This window comes from Lampetra fluviatilis, chromosome 56 (assembly GCF_964198595.1).
Source record: "Lampetra fluviatilis chromosome 56, kcLamFluv1.1, whole genome shotgun sequence".
Lineage (NCBI taxonomy): Eukaryota > Metazoa > Chordata > Hyperoartia > Petromyzontiformes > Petromyzontidae > Lampetra > Lampetra fluviatilis.
The window spans coordinates 1,406,864-1,431,818 of NC_136330.1; the positions used below are offsets into that span (position 1 = coordinate 1,406,864).

Consider the following 24,955-nt stretch of genomic DNA (forward strand, 5'->3'; position numbering starts at 1 on the left):
TTATAAAAGCGGCGTTAATGGCCCAAGGTGGTGAAGCGATTACGGCCGCACAACTCCTTAATGCAGATGGCCTCGTGGCTGAAGCAGACGGTGTGGTCAATCTGGCGTAGGGGACAGCTGTGGGCTCGAGCAGGGATGCACGTGTGAGCGATGGGCCGCGCGGTCTCTGTCCAGAGGGAGCGGTGCACAGCAATCTGTGACAGAGGCTCCATGATCCCGCGGCCCGGGATGGCCTCGGACATCAACAGCACTGAGCCTGGCACCGCTGCGAACCTGGTTTTTGTCATTGTGCTGACCCAGGATCGCTCTTGCAAATCAGACTACATCCTGGCCTCTTGAGTTCTCTTACATCGTTCAACAAAATAGACTTAGTTCAGACCTACCCTCTATTGTCCTTGCGGCATTGCCTAAACTCACGTTGGTTGATGATCAGCGATGGAGATGCAGACGGACGGAAGCGGCGTCACTTAGTGAGCGTAGAGCGGCTGTGGTGTGAGGAGGAGGATCAGGAAGGGGCGCCACGGTGGTGAGATGTTAACTACCTCGCCCGGTATACAGGAGGTCGTGGGTTCGATCCAGACCCTGACGCCTGCTGCTGTATATTTGGAGTTCGCGTGTCTCTCTCCCTGTGGTCGCGTGGATTTTTCTCCAGGTCCTCCGATTTTCCCCTCGACATTTAGAATCAACGTCACGTGTTTCGAGTATTTGTCCGCTATAAATATCCACGTGAAAAGCCACGTTGTTGAGCTGTCTCTTGTGGCCAGGTCGCTTCTGTAAAAGAGCGTTACAGCTCAGTGGGCCCTACCTGGTAACGTAACCGGGCAGCAGAAACCATCCATCAAACAACTGCCACCCCCCCCAACCTTGTCCACCCCCCCCCAACCTTGTCCACCCCCCCCACCACCTGGTCTACCCCCCCCCCACCTGGTCCACCCCCCCCCCCACCTGGTCCACCCCCCCCACCTGGTCCACCCCCCCCCCCCACCTGGTCCACCACCCCCCCCCCCCACCTGGTCCACCCCCCCACCTGGTCCACCCCCCCCCCACCTGGTCCACCCCCCCCCACCTGGTCCACCCCCCCCCACTTGGTCCACCCCCCCCTACCTGGTCCCCCCCCACCTGGTCCACCCCCCCCCCACCTGGTCCACCACCCCCCCCACCTGGTCCACCACCCCCCCCACCTGGTCCACCACCCCCCCCCCCACCTGGTCCACCCCCCCACCTGGTCCACCCCCCCCCCACCTGGTCCACCCCCCCCCACCTGGTCCACCCCCCCCCCCCCACCTGGTCCACCCCCCCTACCTGGTCCCCCCCCACCTGGTCCACCCCCCCCCACCTGGTCCACCCCCCCCCCCTACCTGGTCCACCCCCCCCCCACCTGGTCCACCCCCCCCCCTACCTGGTCCACCACCCCCCCCATCTGGTCCACCCCCCCCCCACCTGGTCCATCCCCCCCCCCCCCCCACCTGGTCCACGTGTGGTTGGCGCAGCAGGAGAGCTGCTGGCGCGCAAGCTGAGCGCCGAGGCGGCGTCGTGGGCCCGCGACCTCCTCGCCAGGGCCATCTACGGCCGCCTCTTCGGCTTCCTCGTCCAAGGCGCCAACCGCTACCTGCCAGCGGCCGCTGGCAGGTACGTCTCGGCCTCCCCGTCGCCATTTTGTGTTTAACACGTTTACCGCTATTTTACCGACTCGTTATTTTTTTTTATTGTGCTTTGCGCGAATGTTTAACTTATTTCGCGCCGCCGTACGTAGCCGACCCTGCTAATCGGAGTTGCCGGGAAGGACAAACTAAACACAAAAGCAACGTAGCGAAGTCCGCCGACCAAGTAGCTTGACAAATCTTATTTTTTTAACTCTGCTAATTTTCCGTCAACTGCCACAGCTCCCTCGTGTGCGGCACGTGTCCTCAAAGTCCTCGCCTCCAAACTCAAGATGATCCGTAATGCCGCTTCCTGGACTGCAAATTATACCGCGTCACCCCAATCCGCAGACTGCTCAGCCGGCTCCAGTCCGGTCCCGGATCGCGATTGCCCTCACCATCTCGAAGAGACTCCTTGCCTCTGCTTACCTCTCTCCACTCGTATTTCTAGATGTCGACTTCTGGCATGCTGGTGGTGACCATGATGACCATGATAATGATACAGTGGTGCCCGTCACATATTTAAACTCACACATCGTGTCTACGATGGCATCACTTGCGCCGCTGCCGCACGGAATTGCTTCCTCTGCCGATTTTAAGTCGGTGATAGAGTTCTGTGAGGACTCGAACACGCGCACACAAACACGGCGCAAACCCACGGAGTTTGCTTGAGTCACCGCTCTCCCGATAGAGCGTCATTTATTATTTATTAATGTTTTCTGCCGAGGCAAGCGCGGGCGAAAAGCCGCGGGAGAGAGATATTTCATTGTCCCGTCAGGCAGGCTCACGCACGCGCGCTACATTACGTTCCCATTTCATACACATCTCTTTTACATGTTAATACACTCACGGCCCCGCATGAGCCGCTGATAAGGGCTGGGACTCGGGTACAATTTATTGTGTTTGGGAGGAGTGAAGAACTGCATTATCACGCACCTCAAAAAGGGCCGCCGGAGAGATATCGGGGCCTCGCGGAGTGTTTTGGAACGATAACATTTCCCGCCGGCTGTTTATCGATTGCAGTCGTTCCCGCGCTCGTTACTCACGCGGCCACCACGCGCCGCCGCCACCGTTGCTGCATTCGACGCGAGCCGGACGCGCCGGTCCATCGCGCGGGCGGCGACGTGGTCCGCAAAGACGCGTCAACCGCTACGATGCATGGCGGCGGCGGCAGCGGCGTCTCTATAAGCGGGAGGTGTCACGCGACCGCGGGTGTTAATTTCGAGGAAGAAATTTAGCGGTAAACATATTCGCGGGGCAAATGTTTTTTTTTCATTCTTCCTTTTGTCAACGCTGGCCGTGAGTGGATGAAAATATGTCCAGCGTGACGACGCGCCGGCTGCTGCCCGCCCGTCAGAGACCGAAGCGCTGACCGCGACGAGACGAAATGACGAACGAGTCTGAATGAGGACGCGGACCCAAGTTATCGGTAATGTTATTGGAGGCTGCGGTGGACAGGAGGAAGGACCATAGCAGGCAATAGGCTATTTACTGCTTCTGTATTCAATGTTTTTTTGTGTTACGGAGTTCACCGATGGGCTGAGCTGATAATATCGGCGTTGTGGAGGGAGAATTGTGCTCATCTCACACCGGCGTTTAGAAACCTGCGAGTGTTTGACTACATTTTTTGATTGCTTCAGCCAACTTGACCAAGGAAATGGTTTAATGAAAATATTGACTTGACTAAAATTGACAGCAACATCTACAACAACATCAGCATAGAACGCATCGACTAAATTTCTGCAGGTCATCGTCAACTCGAGTAAGGCCGTGACCGAGACTAATTTGAACCGTTGAACTCAATGATGCCGGCCAAGTCCTCTGACCCGTATGCCGCGACCGGCTCCAGCTCGGCCCGGCAAATTCTACAGTGAATTACCGAGCGGGGTTGCTACCAACGAAATCTGTGACATCATTCACAAGAGAGGCCCATTGTACGCCCACACACATCGACTGAATCAAAATGATTGATAATGCATCTGCAAATAAATGTAATTAAAATCGGGTACCGCAATTTAATCCAGCTTTGCCAATCTCCCCATCAGAACGGTGGGGGTGGGGGGGGATTTTAACGACTACTCCACCTGGTTCTAAACAAGTGGCAGCAAAATTGAACTGAAAATTACCTTAAATTGCCCCTCCACATGTCCAGGCCTCGGTTACATAATGGAGTTGAGCACGGACATTAACCTTCCAGTGTCATTTACTCTGAGCAATTTGAATTTTTGCAATGTGTACGTGGGGTTTTAATCTCTCTCTTTTCATGCCGACGTTTTTTTCCGGCACCACAAATGAAGACGGTGGCTCTCCATCGTTGCCGGGTTGTTGCGGTCACAATCATGAAGGGATCTGAGGATTTGGGCGACGTGGGTGATGAGTTTGGCTGTTACATTCTCGATGATTATGTATTTTATTGGCGAAGGATTTCTGGAGACCATCTAGGAGAGTTAGAAGTTTCACTGCATCGCGCGCTGTCAGATGCGTTTCTGCGGCCGTCTGGAACGCTCTTCCTCCCGATATTATGAAGCCACAGGAGCTATGCTGTTTTAAATCTATATTGAAAAGTAATTTCTTTAGAAGTGCGTTTTGTGTTTAGTTTGTTGTCCTTCCCCCGCACCTACGATTATCATGGCTACGTACGGTGCCAAAGAAGTTCAACATACATACATACACGTATCAAGAGGAAGGTGGTGAAGGCATATATTTGTATCGGTCACAGCAGTAGACGGGATATAGAAACAGCAGTGGAATTATCACCTTTGAGGAAGACGTCAGTTTTGGCAATGTCTAATTGGGTGAAGTTCGAACCAATCCAAGATTGTGACAGAATACAATGCGGAGTGGCTTGTGTTGCGTCGATGAAATCGCAGATCTCGGTGACATGAGCAACGACACGAATGTTTACGTTGAAGCTGGAAATGAGCAAAAAGGCCCAACAATGAAAGGTCATGAAACACCGCAGCAGACATAGGTATTTTTTTAGAAGATGACAGCTCATGTATGGAAACATTTTTAATATTAATTTGAGAGGCAAGAGCGGAAGCAGGAGAGCTGTGTTGACCGGTAGCTATCGCTTCAGAGGACGTCGTCATCGACGCACACCTTCTCTTGGGAAATGACCATCGCCGTTGTGGGTCGGCGGTGGCTGCTATGCACGTGATCCCAGCACTCTGGAAGCGAGTGGGTTTGGTAGATCGAGCAGAAACGTCGTGAAACCTCCCTTCCCCGTGGGGCGCCGAGGAGGTGGTTGCAATACCCTGGCTCGCCAGGAGAGGGCGGTTAAGCGGACGTGGACTCCACCTGTTCCATCTGTGCACGGAAGAGAGCTTTGCCCCCCCGCCTCCTCACACGCGTGTGCGTTTTTTTTTTTCCTCCGGGATGCTCCAGTTTGCTCCCACGTCTAAACGCGCATTCGGGTATGAAAAATTATAATAGGTGTCTACCCTTTCTGGCAATTAAACAGGAGGTGTTAATCTTGATTTGAAGCTTTCGTGCCCGCAGGAATCCATACTCTTTGGTTCTTTCGGTAAAGTCACGTAGGTAGAAAAAATAAAATAATAATGTATTATTTTTATACCTACGTGACTTTACCGAAAGAACCAAGGAGTAAGCAGGTGTTAAGATGTTCAAACACCAAATGGATTCCCTTTGCAATGAATCAAAGTCTGCATTAACCACACACCATAATTGTGGTGATCATGCAAATAAACGTACTCTGATATATACTGCAGATATAATTTCATATCGGCAAAAAGGTCCCATTAAATAGCTGCTCACCCCAAGCTGTAAATGTTCTGATACGTGCATTGTCTTTGTACTGCTCGCCTTTTAGCGTTCTCTGGCCTAACACTGGTAAGTCTAGGCCAATCAGTTTCAAAGACCAAGGCAATTATTATAATATATTGGGGGGGGGGGGGGAACATCACAATATTCAAATTTGCTCTAAATGTCCCCCCCAATATATTGCTATTAAATAGATTTCTGTTTATGTGATTGTGGTTATGGTTGTACTTTATTAATCCCTAATCTCTGCCATTACATACAATAAAACAAGAACATGAAAGAGAAGAAACAGAGCAATGTAATACAATACACTATTAGACATTATTGTAAAAAAAATCCATCCTATGTGTTACTGAATTTGTTTATATTTTAGGCAGGAAAAGGCAGGAAATTCGTTTTCAAATTTAGATATTTTTTTCTGTAGGGGGGACCCCCACACCCCCTGGAAGATTTGGTCCCCCCCATGTTGACTACATGGCTACGGCCTTGTCAAAGGAAATGCACATATTTGATACTGGCAAAAAGGCCTCATTATACTTGTGCATGTACAGGGTGCTTAAAAAAAATGTGAACACTTCCGAGAATTTGCAACTACACCACAGGAAATTTGCTGCCTCCGGGCTCTGGAGACCACCTGGAGAAGATTCCAGGCAACGCGTTGACAACGATGGCGAGCAAGTGGGAGAGACTATTTGACTTTTTAAAGCTATTAACATTACATTTGTTATCATGTCACAGTGTATTCTTATCCGTTGTTTTTCCATAAAAAACGATATTCCCATGTAAGTCTTCACATTTTTTTTAAGCACCCTGTATTTGGTTTTTAAGCAAAAAATAAATGACAACTTTATTTGATTGACTCCATTGGGCAGTGAGTGGTTTTCGTCAAGACAAAGACACCTGTGGAAGAAATTACTTTGGCTGCACTGACCGGTATGGGACGCCAGAAAGTGTCTTTCCCCAGTGAAGCCCATCAAGCTACACTGCCCTTCTGCAAGCACAACCCGCCCAGCAGACAAACACGATTAGCACGGTTGGCTACGTACGGTGCGGAAGAAGTTCAACATGCTCACACCGTACTCTTTGGTTCTTTCAGTAAAGTCACGTAGGTATAAAATAAAATTAATCACGACGTCTCGATTGCAACACAAACGATCATCATCAGGTGGGAAACCAGTCAAACCACGGCAATAAATTGATTTCTTGCTGTGACTTTACCGAAGAAACCAAAGAGTTTGGATTCGTGCAGTCACGAAAGCTTCAAATCTAGATGCTTACACGTACGTAACAATATCATCTTACACATGAACACCGGGCGTTCACTCTTGCTTGCTGTTCCATCGACGCTGGGCAGTCCAGTCAGGTGAGGCGTGGCTGATCTGCCACCCATAGGGTGCGCACCGCACATCGACGTGGCGACGGTGCAGGATATCTTGCGATGTCTCCTGCCCTGACCGCCGGTACGCTTTGTGTTGCAGCGAACCCACGATGGAAATTGGCATCCTCAACATATGCGGCTTCGAGCGATTCCAGAAGAACTCCTTCGAGCAGGTAAACGACCGCAAGCCATGCGGCTGCGCCAGCGGACGTGTGGAGAGAGAAAATGTTGCGCTGGTTTTCATCGTACTCGGTTTTATTGGCAGACCTCTCCCTCCTCGCCTGCCAGTCTCCACACACTTCGTGTCCCCCCATCGCTCTGAATTGTGCGTTCAAGCAATTTTAACTCCCCAGCCGCGTGGCATCGTAGAGTAGCGGGAGGTCGCCAACTCGAATCTCGATCATTGGGGTGGAACCTGGCTCTAGTTCGTGCATGGCCCCGCCCATTCTTATCTAAGCCCCGCCTATTTATGTTTAAGCCCCGCCTATTAATATTTAGGCCCCGCCTATTTATGTTTAAGCCCCGCCTATGTATCTTTAGGCCCCGCCTATTTATGTTTAAGCCCCGCCCCCTCCTCTGGACGCGGGGTTGGGCTGGTTTTGGTCGTGGTGGGGGGGTTGTGGACGGAGTAGCAGTGGTACGTGTGTGTGTTGAACTTATACTCTTTGGATCTTTCGGTAAAGTCACGTGGGGTAGAAATACAATAAAACTATTGCTTGTGTTGCGATCGAAACGTCGTGATTTGTTTTATTTTATTTCTAACTACGTGACTTTAAAATAAAATAAAACAAATCACGACGTTTCGATCACAACACAAGCAATAGTTGTATTGTATTTCTACCCCACGTGACTTTACCGAAAGAACCAAAGAGTATGGATTCCTGCAGTCACGAAAGCTTCAAATCAAGATTGTGTTGAACTTCTTTCGCATGTCGCGTAGTCAACCGTGCGTGTCGGAGGTGCGTGAAAGTACGTAGCGGGTGCGTGAGGCTAATAGGTATGGGTGAGCTGGCTTCACAACTAAGGACCAGATATCCTTTTCGGACAATATCATAATGGATTGGGAAAATCGAATGTTCTCTATAGTGGAGCAGCTACGATTCCATTACATAGGAGATGTGCTACTAACCCATTGGAACTTTCGAATGCGATTCAAGAGTAGTTTTTGCACTTGTATGGACCTGTCAGTGAGCTACAGCTGTTTATTCAATTATATGTAATGGGCAAGGTTTGAGGATCAGTGTGTTGAGTTTTATACCAGTAAGGGCTGTTCCATAAGATACAAATAAAAAGGGAATTAAAATGTTACAAAAGTGTAACTTTAAACTTTTCTAAGAAGTGAAATTACAGCCATTTTTTGCCCAATTATTTCAACGTAACTGGATTGGATATTTTATCACGTAAAGATAATAATTCTGTAAAATTTAAAACGAGTTTTTCGTTAAAATTGTACATTAAATATCGTATGATGCCAGTACTCGTGCAATATGGATTTTCCTAAACCTGCCACTAGATGGCAGACTCGTAACGTGATCAGAGATGGTGGCACCGTTGCCCATCTGCACATGAGAACGGCGACAAGCTGTTTTGTCATTTGAACTCTGAGGATGTAAATACAATTGATATTGTATCGAAGAAATGTGGCAATCGAGGCATTAACCATTTTTGTGATGGCCCAGTTGCTGCTGCAACTCCATCCAAAGCGGGCTTGTGTCGAGATTGATTTTTGAAAATGCCTGACTTCATCAGAAAATTGTATATTCTTTAAAAATAATAATCATAAAGAAAAAGCTAAAGGAATTCCATGACAAGCATGTACCCGTACACTCGAGTTGACAAACCTCCTGGATTGGCCAGAGTCTCTACCGGAATTGGCATCGACCTCCCCGTGGCTATTGAAAGAGATTTTATTCGGATATTTAAATAAAATACATTAATTAGAAGAAGAACAAAAAATCTCCCGGAATATCTTCAAGCCATAGTTGGCAAACCATAATTTGCACACTGCATGTACCGGTGGTGCAGTAATTGCCTGGGACAGTTTGAATGGGATCTTCTGGAGCACCTGTCACACAGGCCAGATCCGGGCTCGTTGGATTCATTAATCTGTTGGGACGTCGAGAAGAATCTGTAGCTGGCAAATGGTGGGACATTGACGAGTGCTTTGAAAGCAGCGGGGCAGCCGTGTGGCCTGCCTGCACACGATTGTTTCAGTAGACGCTGCCTATGTGGGCAAATTGGCTATAGATGTTTTAGTTAATGTTTTTTTTTATAGTAAACAAAAATAAGTCTATATCTTGAAACACTCCTGGATGAGTAATATATAAATACGTACATGTTATATTTTACTCCATGCTGATAGGAAAAACATACATTTGTCGAATGTGCGCACGCGGTGTTTATGTAAGTTATATTTTAGCATTCTATCGACCCAATCGTAGCATATACATGTCAACTTGTAGAAGATCCGTGCACGTGCATGTGTGTCCAATTGCCTATCTGCGTGTGCATGCATTCCTGTATGCATCTGTGTGTACAAGTGCACGTAAAAATGTGTGTGTGCCTATGTGTACAAATGCCTATCTGCGTATGCATGCGCGCGTGCACAAATGCACGTGCATTTGTGCACAAGTGCCGACCGGCTTGTGCGTGCATGCCAGTGTGCATGCGCCGATCTACACGCTTGCAGGTGCCTATCTGTGCGTGCGCGCGCGTGCGCGTGTGTTTGTGCGCGTGTGTGTGCGTGCGTGCGCGTGCACGTCAGCTGTGCGTGAACCTGGCGAGCGAGCGGCTGCAGCAGCACACCGAGCTGCAGCTCTTCGCGCTGGAGCAGACCCAGTGCGCCCAGGAGGGCGTCGCCACGGAGACCGGCAGTCTCCACGGCAACCAGCGCCTCCTCGACTTTTTCTTCCAGGTGCCACTGCCGCCTCCACCGCGCCGTCTTAATTGGGTTCTGTGCCAAGGATGAGCGTTTGTATTTTCCACACGGAGACGGGAGAATTGTTGCGCCGGCTATATTTTGGTGTCGCACGTTGGGCTTTTGCCAAATTTGTTGACGGGTGCTTTTGTTTGCGATTTCGTTTGCGTGCTTCTCTCATACATATGCACATGTGTCAAGCGGTTGTTGTTGTTGTGCACAAGCCCAAAGGCTAAACATTGCCAAGCGGCCAGCAACGAACAGCACTCGCGAAGGTGTAATAGACAACGCGTGTCGTGCATGTCTCGCATTTATGCATTTCTAACGCGCATGGCGATGCTGCCACGGTTGAAACAATGCACGTGTCTTAAATCGCGCCTCGCCTCTTTCCTGCCAGCAGCAAATAAAAAAAGCGTATTCCGCAGTCAGTCGATCTGCCGAATCACGTCTGGACGGTGCGGAAGAGTCGGGACAAAGCACCGTCTAGAAACGGCTCGCCGAGATCACTTTCCCCAGCAAGTGGATAAGACTGAGCGGAGGCTCGTCGCGCTCTGTGGCTGAATAGCGCGCGGTACGCGTCCTACCCGTAAGGACGCAACGGGGTGTGGGGGGGGGAGATTACGCAGCGCCGGATCGCGCTGCACAGATGGTGCACACATTCAGACGGTGAATCAAAATTGATTCTGCGTTCCCCTGCTACCCCACTGCCGCCCCCTCCCCCCCACGTGCCGCACCTACACGGACAAATTAAAGCGGCTGCAAATGACGATGTTAAACAAGAGGGCAGCGCAGGACACGGGGATGGGATTCTCTCTGGGGCGGGGAGGGCGGCGTTCAGGCGCGTGCGCGGGAACGGGCCTGCGGGGACGCTGAGGGTTTACCTCTCTGCGTAGGCAGGGCCCGCGTCAATGATTGGTCGGCGGGTCATCAATCGCACGCCGGAGCATTCTACGAATTCCGATAGTAGTGGGCGGCTCTACCCATGTGAGACCCACGAGATGTGCGCATTTGATTTTGTGCGTGGGTAACACGTGCGTGATATAAATGCGTCCCCGAGTGACCCCCGCCCATGAAAAATAAGCGGAGTTCCGCTGGGAGGTGGCTCAGGTCGGGCCGTTGAGCTGGCACCGCTGAGTACCTGGGTTCGAATCATAGGCAGCCGCGTCGCGGTTAAACCGTCCTCTCGAATGTAGTTAGTCGATGGTCTTAGCCCGGTCACAAATGATTGCGAATAAATACCCATCACTTTACATTTGGTTCTGGCTAAATTCGTATGTATGTAAAACTTTTGTCGCACCGTGACGTAGCCAACCATGCTAATTGGAGGTGCGATTCCAGAACTGAGAATATATTGGTTTAAAGACTCCCATGCGACGAACATCACTCTCACCTGCGTAACGGACGGGAAAGTGCCGCCCTCTAAGAGACGTTTGGCCCGCACAGTAAAGAGATCTCAGAGGTAGTCCTGTGACAGCCACTTCCGTGGTTCGCTCTCTAACACGAAGGGTTTCACCGCTGTGCGAGGGATGTATCATGACAACGCTCCGATAGCACAATCGTCATGAAACGGAGGAGGTGGTGGCGCGGGGGTGGTGGTGGTGGATAATGATGACCCTGTGATTACTCTGCGGCACACAGAGACCGCAGGGCATGCTGCATCTCCTGGATGAAGAGAGCACGTCGCCTCAGCCATCAGACCAGGCCCTGGTGAAGAGGATACAGGGCTCCATGGAGAGGAGTCACACCAACGGGGTGCTCAGCATGCCGGGGAGGGACCGCAACGGCAACGCCCAGACCCTTTTCACCATCAAGCACTTTGCCGGAGAGGTATTGACCCCTGTCCGCCGAGCCTCTCCTGATGTGTGGGGCGGTGACGACGCCTCGGTTTGCGGTCCGAGTCCAGCAGCCGCGCCCTGGGTTAATAGTCGGAGCGATTTCTTGTTCAATTGAGTATTGAGTAGGCATTACGCGTTCCTATGGCGGGGGCGGGTATTCCCCATAGGATAACCACCGTTAAATTCCCGACTGAGCGGTACTCATTTAAACGACTGGAGTGCCGGGAGCTTCTTCAGAAAGCTAGCGTAGAATGTTAAACTCCCAAAGAAGCTCCAAGCGCGCGGAGCGAAACATTCGGACGTCTTGCCAAACAACCAGCGAGCGCATTGGAGAGCCGTCCAGCCAAGAAGTCGTCGCCTTCCGCTACCCTCGGCGCTGATCTCGCCGTCCCACGGCATGCCCTCGGTGTGCTCTGCCCACCGCTGATATTTCACAATAATTGGCCGTTTTTTTTTTTCTTTCAACAAACCCGACCCAGGGGGAGTGTAAATCTAATGAAAAACACGGCTCTCACGTCTCGTTCGGAAGTGCCTTTGTGTGCCGGACCATTGCTCTCCATTACAATAAAGCGTTAATTAAATTGCGGTACCCTTAACGTGCAAATAAATTAATTCTCAGTGGCCGGTTAGGATGACGGGAGGTATTGCCAACAACTGGAGTTATTCAAGAAGTGCCCGCGTCTCGTTCCGACCTGCTCGTGGCAGCACTCTATCCCCATAAAGATGGAAACAGATGGCGATTAGTCCACTTGCTGTACTGAGCATGCTCCACCTCGATGCCCACAACATCCTCCAGTATAAATAAATATTCTGATTCTGATCCACCAACCCTCGATGCTGACACAGTCGTGGATCGCAGGCCACGTGCGTAGCCACCGCGGTCCCATCGTGAAGGCCCTCATCCAGCAGTGCATCGACTAAAGGGCCCTACATGATGCCGTGCGGCGCACGAAACGCAATCGGTCTGGGCGGCGTCCTTAGAAGACCGACGTGACTGCTGGCTGACTTGTCCCGTTTCCGGACCACCGTTCGGAGTTGGGAATGACAGCGGACGCGTCCTGAGTGGTGCGTCAGCTGGCTGCAGTGAAATTCGCGTCGCTGCAGCCGTGGAAGCTGTGCGTGAAACGCCCTCCGGTGTCTTTCTTCGCAGGTCACCTACGACCTCATGGGTGCGGCAGCAAAGAATAAAGACCAGCTCCCTCAAAGCCTCCTCTTTGTCATGAAGAGTAAGTGAGCGTGCATGCGAGCGGGCTGCATAATGTGACGTGCGCGTGTATCCGGAACCAATAAAACAATAACGCGGTGATGATGATGTTGATGGTGACGGTTGATTTTCATGGTGATGATTGTAGTGATTGATTGAAGAAGTTTTAACACAAACCAGTGCTGAAAGCATGACTGTATTTTCAAATATGTATTTTGCAAGAACACGTTTTGGCTTGCCCTCTACACCATTGGCTTCCGTGCTGCTAATAATAAACACATCCGAGGACAAACGGCTGTTGGAGAGCAAAGGCCAAGACGGGAATATAAAAACGGCGGAGGAAGAATTGGCGAAAGAGTTAGCGAATCAAAATCAGAGTTCAAGGCTCAATGCTCGACAAGGACAACGAAGGGAAGGAAGGAATGGGAGAGAATGGTGGGTGGGTGGGGGGCTTTTTGCGAGCAGTGGGAAATCACAAGCTGACAACGACGACGACGACGACAGAATCCATACACATGATTTTCCTTCCTTGTTTTTGACATCATAATTATTGTTTTTGTTGCTGCTGTTGTTGTGCAGCTAGCGAGAACGTGGTGCTGAGGCAGCTGTTCCAGGCCCGGCTGTCGCCCACTGGGGCGCTGCTGCCCCCCACGGGGAACCGCTTCCCCTTCCGCCTCGCCAAGGCAGGCCGCCTGCACCCGCAAGCAGCGGCAGCAGCAGCCGCCGCGGCCACCGCCACCGCAGCGCGGCCTCGCGAGCCGACGGCGCTCACGAGCAAGGTGCGTGACACGGCCCCCAGGGGTGGGGGGTGGGAGGGGGCGGGGGTGGGGGTCAAGCGCCCCCGTCACTTTAGGTGAATGCCGCAGTTATAACGCCGTGCGGAAAACGGGCACAGGAAATAAAAAAAATAACTAAATTATATAAACTATACTCTTTGGTTGTTTCGCTTGTGTTGTGCCCGAAACGTCGTTATTTATTTCATTTTATACCTACGTGACTTTACCGAAAGAACCAAAGAGTATGGATTCCTGCAGTCACGAAAGCTTAAAATCAAGATTAAATAAACTATTTTCTAAGAAGGTAAGGCCCACTGAGCTGTCCAGCTCTTTTTCAGAAGCGACCAGACCACAAATGAAAGCTCAACGAAGAAGGCTTTCATCGTGTGGATATTTATAGCAGCCAAATACTCGAAAACGGACATCCATTCTAAATGTGGTGGGAAGAACCGGAGAACTCTGAGAAAAGTCCACGCGACCATGGGAAGAGAGACACGCAAACTTCAAATGTTACAGCAGACATCAGGGTCGGGATCGAACCCACGACATCCTGTATACCAGGCGAGATAGTTAACATCTCACCACCGCGGTGAAATGGGGTGTGCCACGCAGAGCACGATGCGTTCTGGGGGCGGGGAGCAGAACATTGCATGAAATGTGTTTTAGTTGGCATAGTTTTTAGTTTATTGCATGATATGCGGACCACGATGTACACGGCATCGACGCGCCGCTATCTGTGTGCACGCACGCAAAGGAGCAGCCACTCGCGTACCAATTTCCACGCTTAGCACGGTTAGCTACGTACGGCGCAAAAGAAGTTCACATTCATACACACGTAATGAGCGACTGCCGAGAGCCCTCGTGTAGAGGGGTCTCTAGTTTAGCTACACACAGCCGACCTCTCGTCATAGTCCCATCGCCTACATCCAACCACACGGCTGGCTGGCTGACTGGTGTGACAATGACGGCGATGGGAGCCGTGCGGAGGATCTTCCATGCGGCCGGACGACGGGGACAGATGACTGAGAGAGATGATGGAGAGAGATGATGGAGAGAGATGACGGAGAGAGATGAACGGCGAGCAGCGGACGCAGCCAGGACCCGGGACCCTGCAACAACCCTGAACCTTCGGTTCCATCTCCCTTATATACCTCTTGGCGTGGCCAGGCCCAGCCTCTGGCCACGCCCCCCTTCCAGAACCTTCCAGCAGGTTCCCGGAGCTTCCCGACTAACCCCAACTTTTAGCTTTAACCCAGATACGCCCCCTTCTGATTAGTTGTTACATAACCTTGCCCATACCCGCGATTACCCGTCCAGGCCGGCAGGTGGCACCCTGTCATTACACACACGCAGAGCACAGTGCACCAAGATAAAGGGTGCAGCTCTGCAATAGCCTGCTGTCACTGCCGCTCGCAGAAGAGACCTCCACGTTTAGAGCTTTCTCTGGCCCTCCAGAGGGTGTTTGGCCTACTCTTCCACGCTGACCAGACATCTTGGAAGAGGGTGGGAGCACCCACCGATCAACTCACTGGCGAACGCGATTAGACTGCCCTGGGTGGCTATACGCAGGCAGATTCATCCTCTCTCTCTCTTTGAGAGTGAGTGGATACTGTGCGGTGTGCGTTACGAGTTGAAATTATTAAGAGGCAAAGAACACTGTGATGTGACAGAATACGATGCACAGCACACAGAATATTACGAACGCAATTCAGAACACAGTATACAGTGGCTAATAGGGGGCATGTGGGACCATTGTCGAGGCCAGTGGTTCCCTGTGCTTAATTTAGAATCTAATTAAGGTATCCACAGCAATCGTGGAAATTAGACGAATGAAAAAATATATATATTAAAATGCCAGTGACAATTACAAATATGTTACAATATTTCTTCGCATTCATTACACCGAATATGGCAGGCTAATTAAGGCGCTGTTCCCAGTGGAGTTCGACTCATTAGTGCTAATGATTTAGGTTGAGGAAGAAGCAGTTTGGGCAAATATGTAATGTTAATTCGTAACTCCAGTCACAATCCCACACCTGTGGATCAACCCGTACGCGGTCTCGTAAGACTTCGTACCAAACCCCCATTGCCTTGCAGCCACATTCTCACAGCTGCACACAAGCTGATCTCAGCCGCCGCTCCATCTCCGTGGTGGATGTCCCCTCGGACGCGTTCAATTCCTCCGCTATTATCCCTGACCATCGGTCAACGTCCCTCCGAGCGACGTGTCCCGTTACACACACATATATATGATTTTATACGTAAATATATATAAATATATATAAAATCATGCATATGTACGTACGGTAGATCATCGATTATCCGGCAGCTTCGGAGGGAAGGTGGTGTCTGATTTTCAAAAACACCAGATAATCACTATTAATCGTGATTTAATATATATTATTTTAGCACATTCTTTCATAAGATTATGTTTACAGGTGTTGTGTATGTTTTAAGTTTGTTTACTATGTGAAATTGGTATAAATAAACATACACAATAGAGGTTGTTTTGGGTTAGATTGCGTAAATATATAAATGTGTCGCTTAAACCCGCCACCACCTGACACAGCCAACTAGTAAGGGTTGTCACGTAAACAGAACGTGGCAATTCGTCACTAGTACAGCACACCGGTGTGTCGGAGAGCCAAGCCACAACATTTACAATCTGAGTACGACGTTTCGCCAGTAATTACAGTAGCTTCATCAGGCGACAGCCAGATTTGTGGAGAAGTCAACCTGTTTCGTTCCTTATGTAGAGGCGTAGATGTGGTGACCACGCTTCTGCGCTCTCGCGCAAAGTGGGAGGGGGGGGTTAATGAGTCAACGTACATTATGCATTGTGCGAGCCCATTTAACTTGTCCTTCCTGTCTATTGTGTGTAATAAAATAGCCGTACCAACGGTAATCTCTATTGAAGTACGGTGGCCTGTATAGGCACGCATTTAAATAATGTATTATTTGATGATTCGCTTCCACGCAGCACTAAGGCGGTAGCTATCTGAACAGTTAAAGTTATTTTTATTTCTTTCAATTTCGATAGATTATAGAATTAGTCTTGGCCAGTAGTAGCTATTTTACACAGAACTTCAACATTATCAAAATCAATTGAGTGTCCTCGTTGGCACGCGTGTTCTGCTTCTGCTGAAAGTTGTATTTGGGATAATTTCATATTTCTCTGATGTTCTTTTAGTCTCGTGCTGATCATTCATCCTGTTTGCCCAACCAAACATTTACCACATTTGCAGTTAATCCTGTACACACCTTCTGTTGATAGCTTTGTATTTTACGTACCGTGCCAAATCTGACTCGGATGTTTTGTTTTTCCAAACATCTGGCTAGTTTATCAATTACTCCCGCAATGTACGGTATTTTGATCGTTTTAATTACTTGGGCAGTTTGAATGCTCGTGTTATTTGATTTTGTTTTGGCATTCAATGCCTTGTTGATTTGTGCATCATTGTAACCGTTCATTTGCAGCGCTTCTTTAACATCTTGAATTTCACTTCTCAGACTGTCACCATCTGACACTTTCTTAGCTCGATGAATGAGCGTCTTGATAAGAGCAAATTTCTGTGCGGGGTGATGGTGTGACTTTGCATTCAGACCAGGACTGGAACTTTTTGGAGTTTTGTTTTTCTTATTTACCCACTGAAAAGCCAGGAGGCTCCTACATTGGGTTGTTCGCCGACATCTAAATAATGGCACCGTGTGCTTTTACCTATGGGAGGACACCGGAGAACCCAGAGAAAATCCACGCAGAATATGGGGAGACCCTACAAACTCCACACGGAAGGGCGGCGTGAGTCGGGAATCGAACCCAGGGACTCCTTGCAGCGAGGCACGAGTATCACCGCTGCGCTACTGCCCACCTCTTCGCATGCATTTTAAATTTGTATTGAAAACTCATTTGTTGAGACCTGCTTTTTGTGTTTCGTTTGTTGTCTTTCCTCGGCACCTCCGATTATCACGGTTGGCTATGTACGGCGTGAAAGAAGTTCAACGAACATACTGTACGCACGCACCGTCTGAAGGCCGGTGCTCCGATGTCCGGAGTGCTCGCAAACATTTAGTGACCGTGTCCGTCCCGCCAGGCGACGGTGTTTCGTGTGCCGCTGCGTGGTTTTTACTTCGCAGAAAGGAGACTTGACCGACAGCGGCCCAGCAGCTGACCCGCAAATGGGAAGGTTTGCTCACTTAAACTTTTACTCGGCCCGTACTTGTTTTTCTCCACCGTTGATGTATCGACTCCCGTCTCGTGGGAAGCAGCAGGGGCCTGTGATTCAGATAGACTGCTCCCGGTGAAAACGGTGGCATTTCCATCATGGAATTTTCATCATGGAAATTCCTTAAGAGGGGGAGGGGGGAGTAGCGTAAACATAAATTAGCACTACCGTTCATTTGCATGAACAAGGAAACGCTGACTTTAACAAAAACATGTTATTTGACTGTTTTCGAGCGTCTGAAGCGTGTTGTGTATTGTGTGCGCATGCACGCGTTCCTCACGTTGCACACGTTTCAGAAAATGCAACGATGCACACGTCTCGACACAACATTTTGAATGCAATCTGAAATGAACACGTGCAGGAACGAGTGGATGAACGCGTGCACGCACGCAACGTAATCATGCATGCGAGCTGACACGCGGAGATAAATGCGTACGAGCTAGCGTGCAGAATTAATTGCACTTTCCTTCGCAACGTGCATTAAAAGACTTTCAATTTGCCATCAAAGCTTTACACAAACACAAAGACAAAGATCCCCCGTATATCCTGAACAGGCTGTTGGGGAAAGTGTTGTTGGCTAGTCGCACCTGTGAAGGCCGGCACGGCACACGAAGAGGTTGGGGGCAGGCACCACGCCCAGCCGCCTTTGTCTCCCTCGTGGTGATGTTGTACACATGGCACCAGGTACTCATTTGAGGCTGAGCCGACTTAGGGGAGGGCCAGGACCAGCTCAGATAATCGGCACTGGTGTCGGCCGTGAGTGGGAATCAATCTCCGATCGCCGGCAACGTAGCGCAGGACTCCACTCCTGCTCTGCCAAAGCTCTGTACACACACGCACACACACCTTACACACGCACGCATAATATACAGAGGGCGTTAATAATCATTAACATATGAATAATGAATGAAATACAAAGACCATCTCGAGATTCTGTACGGTGTAACCATATAAACCGTGAACCGTGCACATCGAGGACAATGATAATGAAGCAGGAGAATAAAACAACAGCCGGTGTGAGACCAATGGGGACACTTCAACAAGCGGAGTGTTTGGTCTGGTTAGACTTTCAAAGTCAATGCTGTTAGCGAGCACCTATTAATGTGCATGCGAGGCAGAGCAGTGGACCATTCGTTAATGTACGTAGGTATGTTGAAATTCTTTTGCACCGTACGTAGCCATGATGATCATAGGTGCGGGGGAAGGACAACAAACTAAACACACAAAGCACTTATCAAGAAATACTTTTCAATCTTTGTTCGATGACCGGCCAGAAAATGCACTGCGCAGTCAGCCCAGCGACTTGCGTTAGATCCCCCAGCCACCACGGCTAACATGAGTGGTGAGTAACATCTGACATCAGTGGTGAGTAACATCTGACATGAGTGGTGAGTAACATCTGACATGAGTGGTGAGTAGTATCTGACATGAGTGGTGAGTAACATCTGACATGAGTGGTGAGTAACATCTGACATGAGTGGTGAGTAGTATCTGACATCAGTGGTGAGTAACATCTGACATGAGTGGTGAGTAGTATCTGACATGAGTGGTGAGTAACACCTGACATCAGTGGTGAGTAGTATCTGACTTCAGTGGTGAGTAGTATCTGACATGAGTGGTGAGTAGTATCTGACATGAGTGGTGAGTAACATCTGACATCAGTGGTGAGTAACATCTGACATGAGTGGTGAGTAACATCTGACATGAGTGGTGAGTAGTATCTGACATGAGTGGTGAGTAACATCTGACATGAGTGGTGAGTAACATCTGACATGAGTGGTGAGTAGTATCTGACATGAGTGGTGAGTAACATCTGACATGAGTGGTGAGTAACATCTGACATGAGTGGTGAGTAGTATCTGACATCAGTGGTGAGTAACATCTGACATGAGTGGTGAGTAGTATCTGACATGAGTGGTGAGTAACACCTGACATCAGTGGTGAGTAGTATCTGACTTCAGTGGTGAGTAGTATCTGACATGAGTGGTGAGTAGTATCTGACATGAGTGGTGAGTAACATCTGACATCAGTGGTGAGTAACATCTGACATGAGTGGTGAGTAACATCTGACATGAGTGGTGAGTAGTATCTGACATGAGTGGTGAGTAACATCTGACATGAGTGGTGAGTAACATCTGACATGAGTGGTGAGTAGTATCTGACATGAGTGGTGAGTAACATCTGACATGAGTGGTGAGTAACATCTGACATGAGTGGTGAGTAGTATCTGACATCAGTGGTGAGTAACATCTGACATGAGTGGTGAGTAGTATCTGACATGAGTGGTGAGTAACACCTGACATCAGTGGTGAGTAGTATCTGACTTCAGTGGTGAGTAGTATCTGACATGAGTGGTGAGTAGTATCTGACATGAGTGGTGAGTAACATCTGACATGAGTGGTGAGTAACATCTGACATGAGTGGTGAGTAGTATCTGACATCAGTGGTGAGTAACATCTGACATGAGTGGTGAGTAGTATCTGACATCAGTGGTGAGTAACATCTGACATGAGTGGTGAGTAGTATCTGACTTCAGTGGTGAGTAATATCTGACATCAGTGGTGAGTAGTATCTGACATCAGTGGTGAGTAGCAGAGGTGTGGACTCGAGTCATGTGACTTGGACTCGAGTCAGACTCGAGTCATGAATTTGATGACTTGCGACTCGACTTGGACTTGCATAACAATGACTTTGTCCCACCTATGAGATGTGGACTCGAGTCATGTGACTTGGACTCGAGTCAGACTCGAGTCATGAATTTGATGACTTGCGACTCGACTTGGACTTGCATAACAATGACTTTGTCCCACCTCTGGTGAGTAGTATCGGACATCAGTGGTGAGTAGTATCTGACTTCAGTGGTGAGTAATATCTGACATCAGTGGTGAGTAGTATCTGACTTCAGTGGTGAGTAACATCTGACATCAGTGGTGAGTAGTATCTGACATCAGTGGTGAGGAGATGTTAACTCCCTCGTCTGGCGCGCGGGAGGTCGTTGGTGCGATCCCGGACCCAAGTGTTGTATGAGAATAGGGTTTATCTCTTTTGTCTGGCAACAAAACAGGTGTTAACTTGTCAAAGCATCAAACTTAAACCTTTGACAAGGAATCATGTCAGTTTTAACAACTTAAAACCTGTTTTTTTGCCAGATGAAAGGGGAAGAACCTATTCTCATATTTTATTACTGGCAAAGGAGGTCCCATGATGTAGATGACCCAAGAGTTGTATATTTGGAGTTAGCATGTTCTTTCTCACCTTGGTGGTCGCGTGGATTTTTCTCCGGGTCCTTCCAGTTTTGTGCCACCCCCCCTCTCCCTCTTGACATTTATAAACATGCCTTTCCCTTATTTGGCTGTTGCTATACATTTTTACGTGTAATGATGATGATATAGCCACTTCGATGAGCTGTCGTGTCTGGCATGTATGGCCAGGTTGCCTCTGAAAACGAGTTTATTGCTGAGTGGGCTTTACCCTGTAAGGAAATGAAATAGAAAAATACGACTATCAATAACTTTATAACACTTCCGAAAAACCTAAAAAGAAACGTACAATTCATGGCACAACGTGGCATCATTGCATTTATTATATCTTCATGCGTGTTGGGCAAAGCGAGGCAGGGTCCTCCTCCCGCCCCTGCTGTGCCAGGCATGACCCCGCCGCTTGTCGCGCGTCGCGACGAGCGGAGCCGCGTCGACTCCGTCAGACAACGGCCACACGCGGTGCTCGTCCCACTAAGACGCCACCGCCGCCGCTGCGGTGAGCGTGGGCGCTCCCCCTCTAGCCCCCTCGCCAGGAACCCCCCCCTCCCCCGGAACCGCGGGGGCCACTGATCGATGGGCAGCAATAAGCGAGCCGTTAGCCGCAATAAGCGCCATTGCCGCCGCGCTGGATACGCCCGGGGTCCGCGGTCGAATTAGCTTCGGTAATCGGGCAGGCGCCCAAAACCTTCAGAAGCGGGGGGGGAGGGGGGTGGGAGTTCCGCGAAGAGAATTCGCCGCAGGAATCACCCTCGGAATTACTCTCGGCGTCCAGCGTGAGAGAGAGGCGTCCGTGCATCTTGTAACCGCGCTCGCTCGCGCGCACGACCCGAGTTCAAACCGGTGGGTCCGGTAGTGGAATGCGATGGCCGCTGCGGCGATGAACGATTCGGAGCCCGGCTGCTCGTCGCTGCAATTTCGGTTACGCCGTCGTGCGAACGAACTCACCGCGCTTAAGGCGTCCAATGCGGCGTGACGAGCTCTGGGTCCAACTGCACGGTGCCAGGTGCAGCTCGCGAGCTGCAATGCTTTGGAAGATGTGATGCTTCAAATTAGTTTTTTTGTCAGATGATCTTACTGACTTCACGATCGCTCCAGCCAAGTGAGGCTGGGGTGGGCACTGCCGTGCCTTCTCACAGCAAAGCAACAAGTTCTAGATTTGAAATGTTTCTCCCCGCGTCGACACGTGCTTGCTACGTATATGTGAGCTGGCACCCTGGACACCCGTGCAAATGAAGTGTCCCATCTGAAGCAATTATCCAGGTGGAATGTTTTAAGGAATGGATGTGTCACACTGCAGTGACATCACGCACTGCTCTTCACTACACATCATTCACTACACATCATCACGCACTGCTCTTCACTACACATCATCCACTACACATCATCACGCACTGCTCTTCACTACACATCATTCACTACACATCATCACGCACTGCTCTTCACTACACATCATCCACTACACATCATCACGCACTGCTCTTCACTACACATCATCCACTACACATCATCACGCACTGCTCTTCACTACACATCATCCACTACACATCATCACGCACTGCTCTTCACTACACATCATCCACTACACATCATCACGCACTGCTCTTCACTACACATCATCCACTACACATCATCACGCACTGCTCTTCACTACACATCATTCACTACACATCATCACGCACTGCTCTTCACTACACATCATCCACTACACATCATCACGCACTGCTCTTCACTACACATCATCCACTACACATCATCACGCACTGCTCTTCACTACACATCATCCACTACACATCATCACGCACTGCTCTTCACTACACATCATCCACTACACATCATCACGCACTGCTCTTCACTACACATCATTCACTACACATCATCACGCACTGCTCTTCACTACACATCATCCACTACACATCATCACGCACTGCTCTTCACTACACATCATTCACTACACATCATCACGCACTGCTCTTCACTACACATCATCCACTACACATCATCACGCACTGCTCTTCACTACACATCATCCACTACACATCATCACGCACTGCTCTTCACTACACATCATCCACGGCATGCAGCTGAATCACTCGAGCAGCATCACAAGCTATCGCGACTCAACCAAAACTTTTGTCGAAACCTGGGATCTGGTAATAGGTTTTTACCCTTTGATCTGGCAACAAAACTGACACCTTTATACAAGGGATCATGTTTGCATTAACCACAACACTTGCTGTCAAAATGTGTTTGGTAGAATGTGTTTGAGCGAGGTGTGGTGGTGGCATCTACAGCTTTGGCCACGATGGCGTCTTGATCTTGACTCTGCATGAAACAGATGCATCGGTGCGTAACCCTCATCGTACACGAGTGTACGTATGTTGAACTTCTTTCGCACCGTACTTAGCCAAAGCGTGCTGGTCATACCTTTCCGCCCTCGTCGCACCTGTGAGATAGCTGTCGTGTCGGCGAACTCCGAACGCGTTGTCGCTCTTTTCTCTCCTTCTTCCTCCTGCAGCTGCTCAAGAAGAAGGGCGAGACCAGCAGCCTGGCAGAGAGCCTGGAGCATGGGCAGCAGCTGACACTCACCTCTCAGCTGCGGGTGAGTGCACCTGCTGATGACGACGACGACGATGATGATGATGATGATCGTAATCAGGGGCAGGAGATTACGTATAAACCATAATCCGCTTTTTTATTTTACTAAGCAAGGCCCACTGAGCTATGTTGCTATTTTTCAGAAGCGACGTGGCCACCAATGATAGTTTGAGGAAGTGGCTTATCATGTGAAAATTTGGGCGGCCAAAAAATCTGAACGCCTCTTTCTAAATGTGGAGGGAAAAACCAGAGAGCCCGGCGAAGAAAAATCCACACGACCACGGTGAGAAGAGGCAAACTCCAAATATACAGCAGGCGTCAGGATCGGGATCGAACACACGACCTCCTGTATACCAGGCGAGGTAGTTAACATCTCACCACCGTGCCGCCCCTGTTATCACGTGCAGCTGGCAATTTGCACAGTCTAGTAGAATTCCATAACGATTTTACCCCCCGTGTGATTGGGCACATTTTCATGATTCATGATCACGATTCAATTCAAGCATCGAATGTTTCTGACTTTGTGGTGAATGTAGCAGCTCTACCGGTGGCAGGATGTGTGTGTGCTAAACCGAGCGCAGTAGTGGCCTCATCAGCACCTGCAGATGCCTGTGTTAGCACGTGGAGAGAGCTTCAGAGAAGAAATGATCAACTCACGACCTGATCCGGGAGACCACACTTTGTATTCACCACGCACGGGAAAGTAATGGAGTTAGCCGGGTGGCCCAGGGGTCGGAGCACTGAGCCCGGCACCACTCAGTACCTGGGTTCGCATCCAAGCACCCACCGCCATGATTTAATACGGTTCCCAATTGTAATGAGTTGCTGGTTTTAGCCTGGTCACAAATTACTGTACACAAACATGTATGTTAAATTTAAATTTTCACAAGAAATTAAAAAAAGATATCTGCTTGATTTGTGAGCAAAATTTTTTTTTTTTCGTAGGGAATATGGAATAGTCCAGCATTTCCTTTTGTGCTGGGAGGAAAACGTAACGTGAAGGGAATTCAGAAGTGGTTCTGTGATATTTCCTTCTGCGGGTCATTCTATAACAGACTGGGTATGCACTGCTGGGAGAGAGAGAGGTCTGAGTGAACACTCCATCCAGTGACTTGACACTGGAAGCAGATTATGAATAGGAATAAGACCCAAAAACAATATAGAAAATAAACACATAAATGCACAAGATATCTTTACTCAGCAACATGAATAAACATTCTAGCTCAACATACAAATCACGGGCACGTGCAGCACATATTTCATTTATGCAAACACGGAGCGCACGTTATGACATTATCAGTCTAAATCCCACCTCTCATATTCATCCTGCCAAGAGATGACTAA

General features: G+C 49.4%; 1 protein-coding gene and 1 long non-coding RNA gene across 2 annotated transcripts in view; one reads left to right on the forward strand and one right to left on the reverse strand.

Annotated features, from left to right (window-relative positions):
* The first annotated feature begins 210 nt into the window (after window positions 1-210).
* Window positions 211-24,955, forward strand: part of LOC144950120 (unconventional myosin-XVI-like) — a 79,421-nt gene continuing 54,676 nt past the window's right edge. Inside the window, exons 1-8 of the mRNA XM_078880181.1 lie at window positions 211-259; window positions 1,491-1,629; window positions 6,902-6,974; window positions 9,566-9,715; window positions 11,357-11,545; window positions 12,704-12,779; window positions 13,337-13,536; window positions 23,532-23,615. Of these exons, the coding sequence (XP_078736307.1) occupies window positions 211-259; window positions 1,491-1,629; window positions 6,902-6,974; window positions 9,566-9,715; window positions 11,357-11,545; window positions 12,704-12,779; window positions 13,337-13,536; window positions 23,532-23,615 (960 nt within the window). The remainder of the gene's footprint in view (window positions 260-1,490; window positions 1,630-6,901; window positions 6,975-9,565; window positions 9,716-11,356; window positions 11,546-12,703; window positions 12,780-13,336; window positions 13,537-23,531; window positions 23,616-24,955) is intronic.
* On the reverse strand, window positions 17,806-21,034 carry LOC144950052 (uncharacterized). Its single transcript, XR_013640338.1, has 3 exons — window positions 21,012-21,034; window positions 18,344-18,602; window positions 17,806-17,878 (listed from the first exon to the last, which is right to left on the reverse strand). It is a non-coding gene; the product is annotated as an uncharacterized LOC144950052 (long non-coding RNA).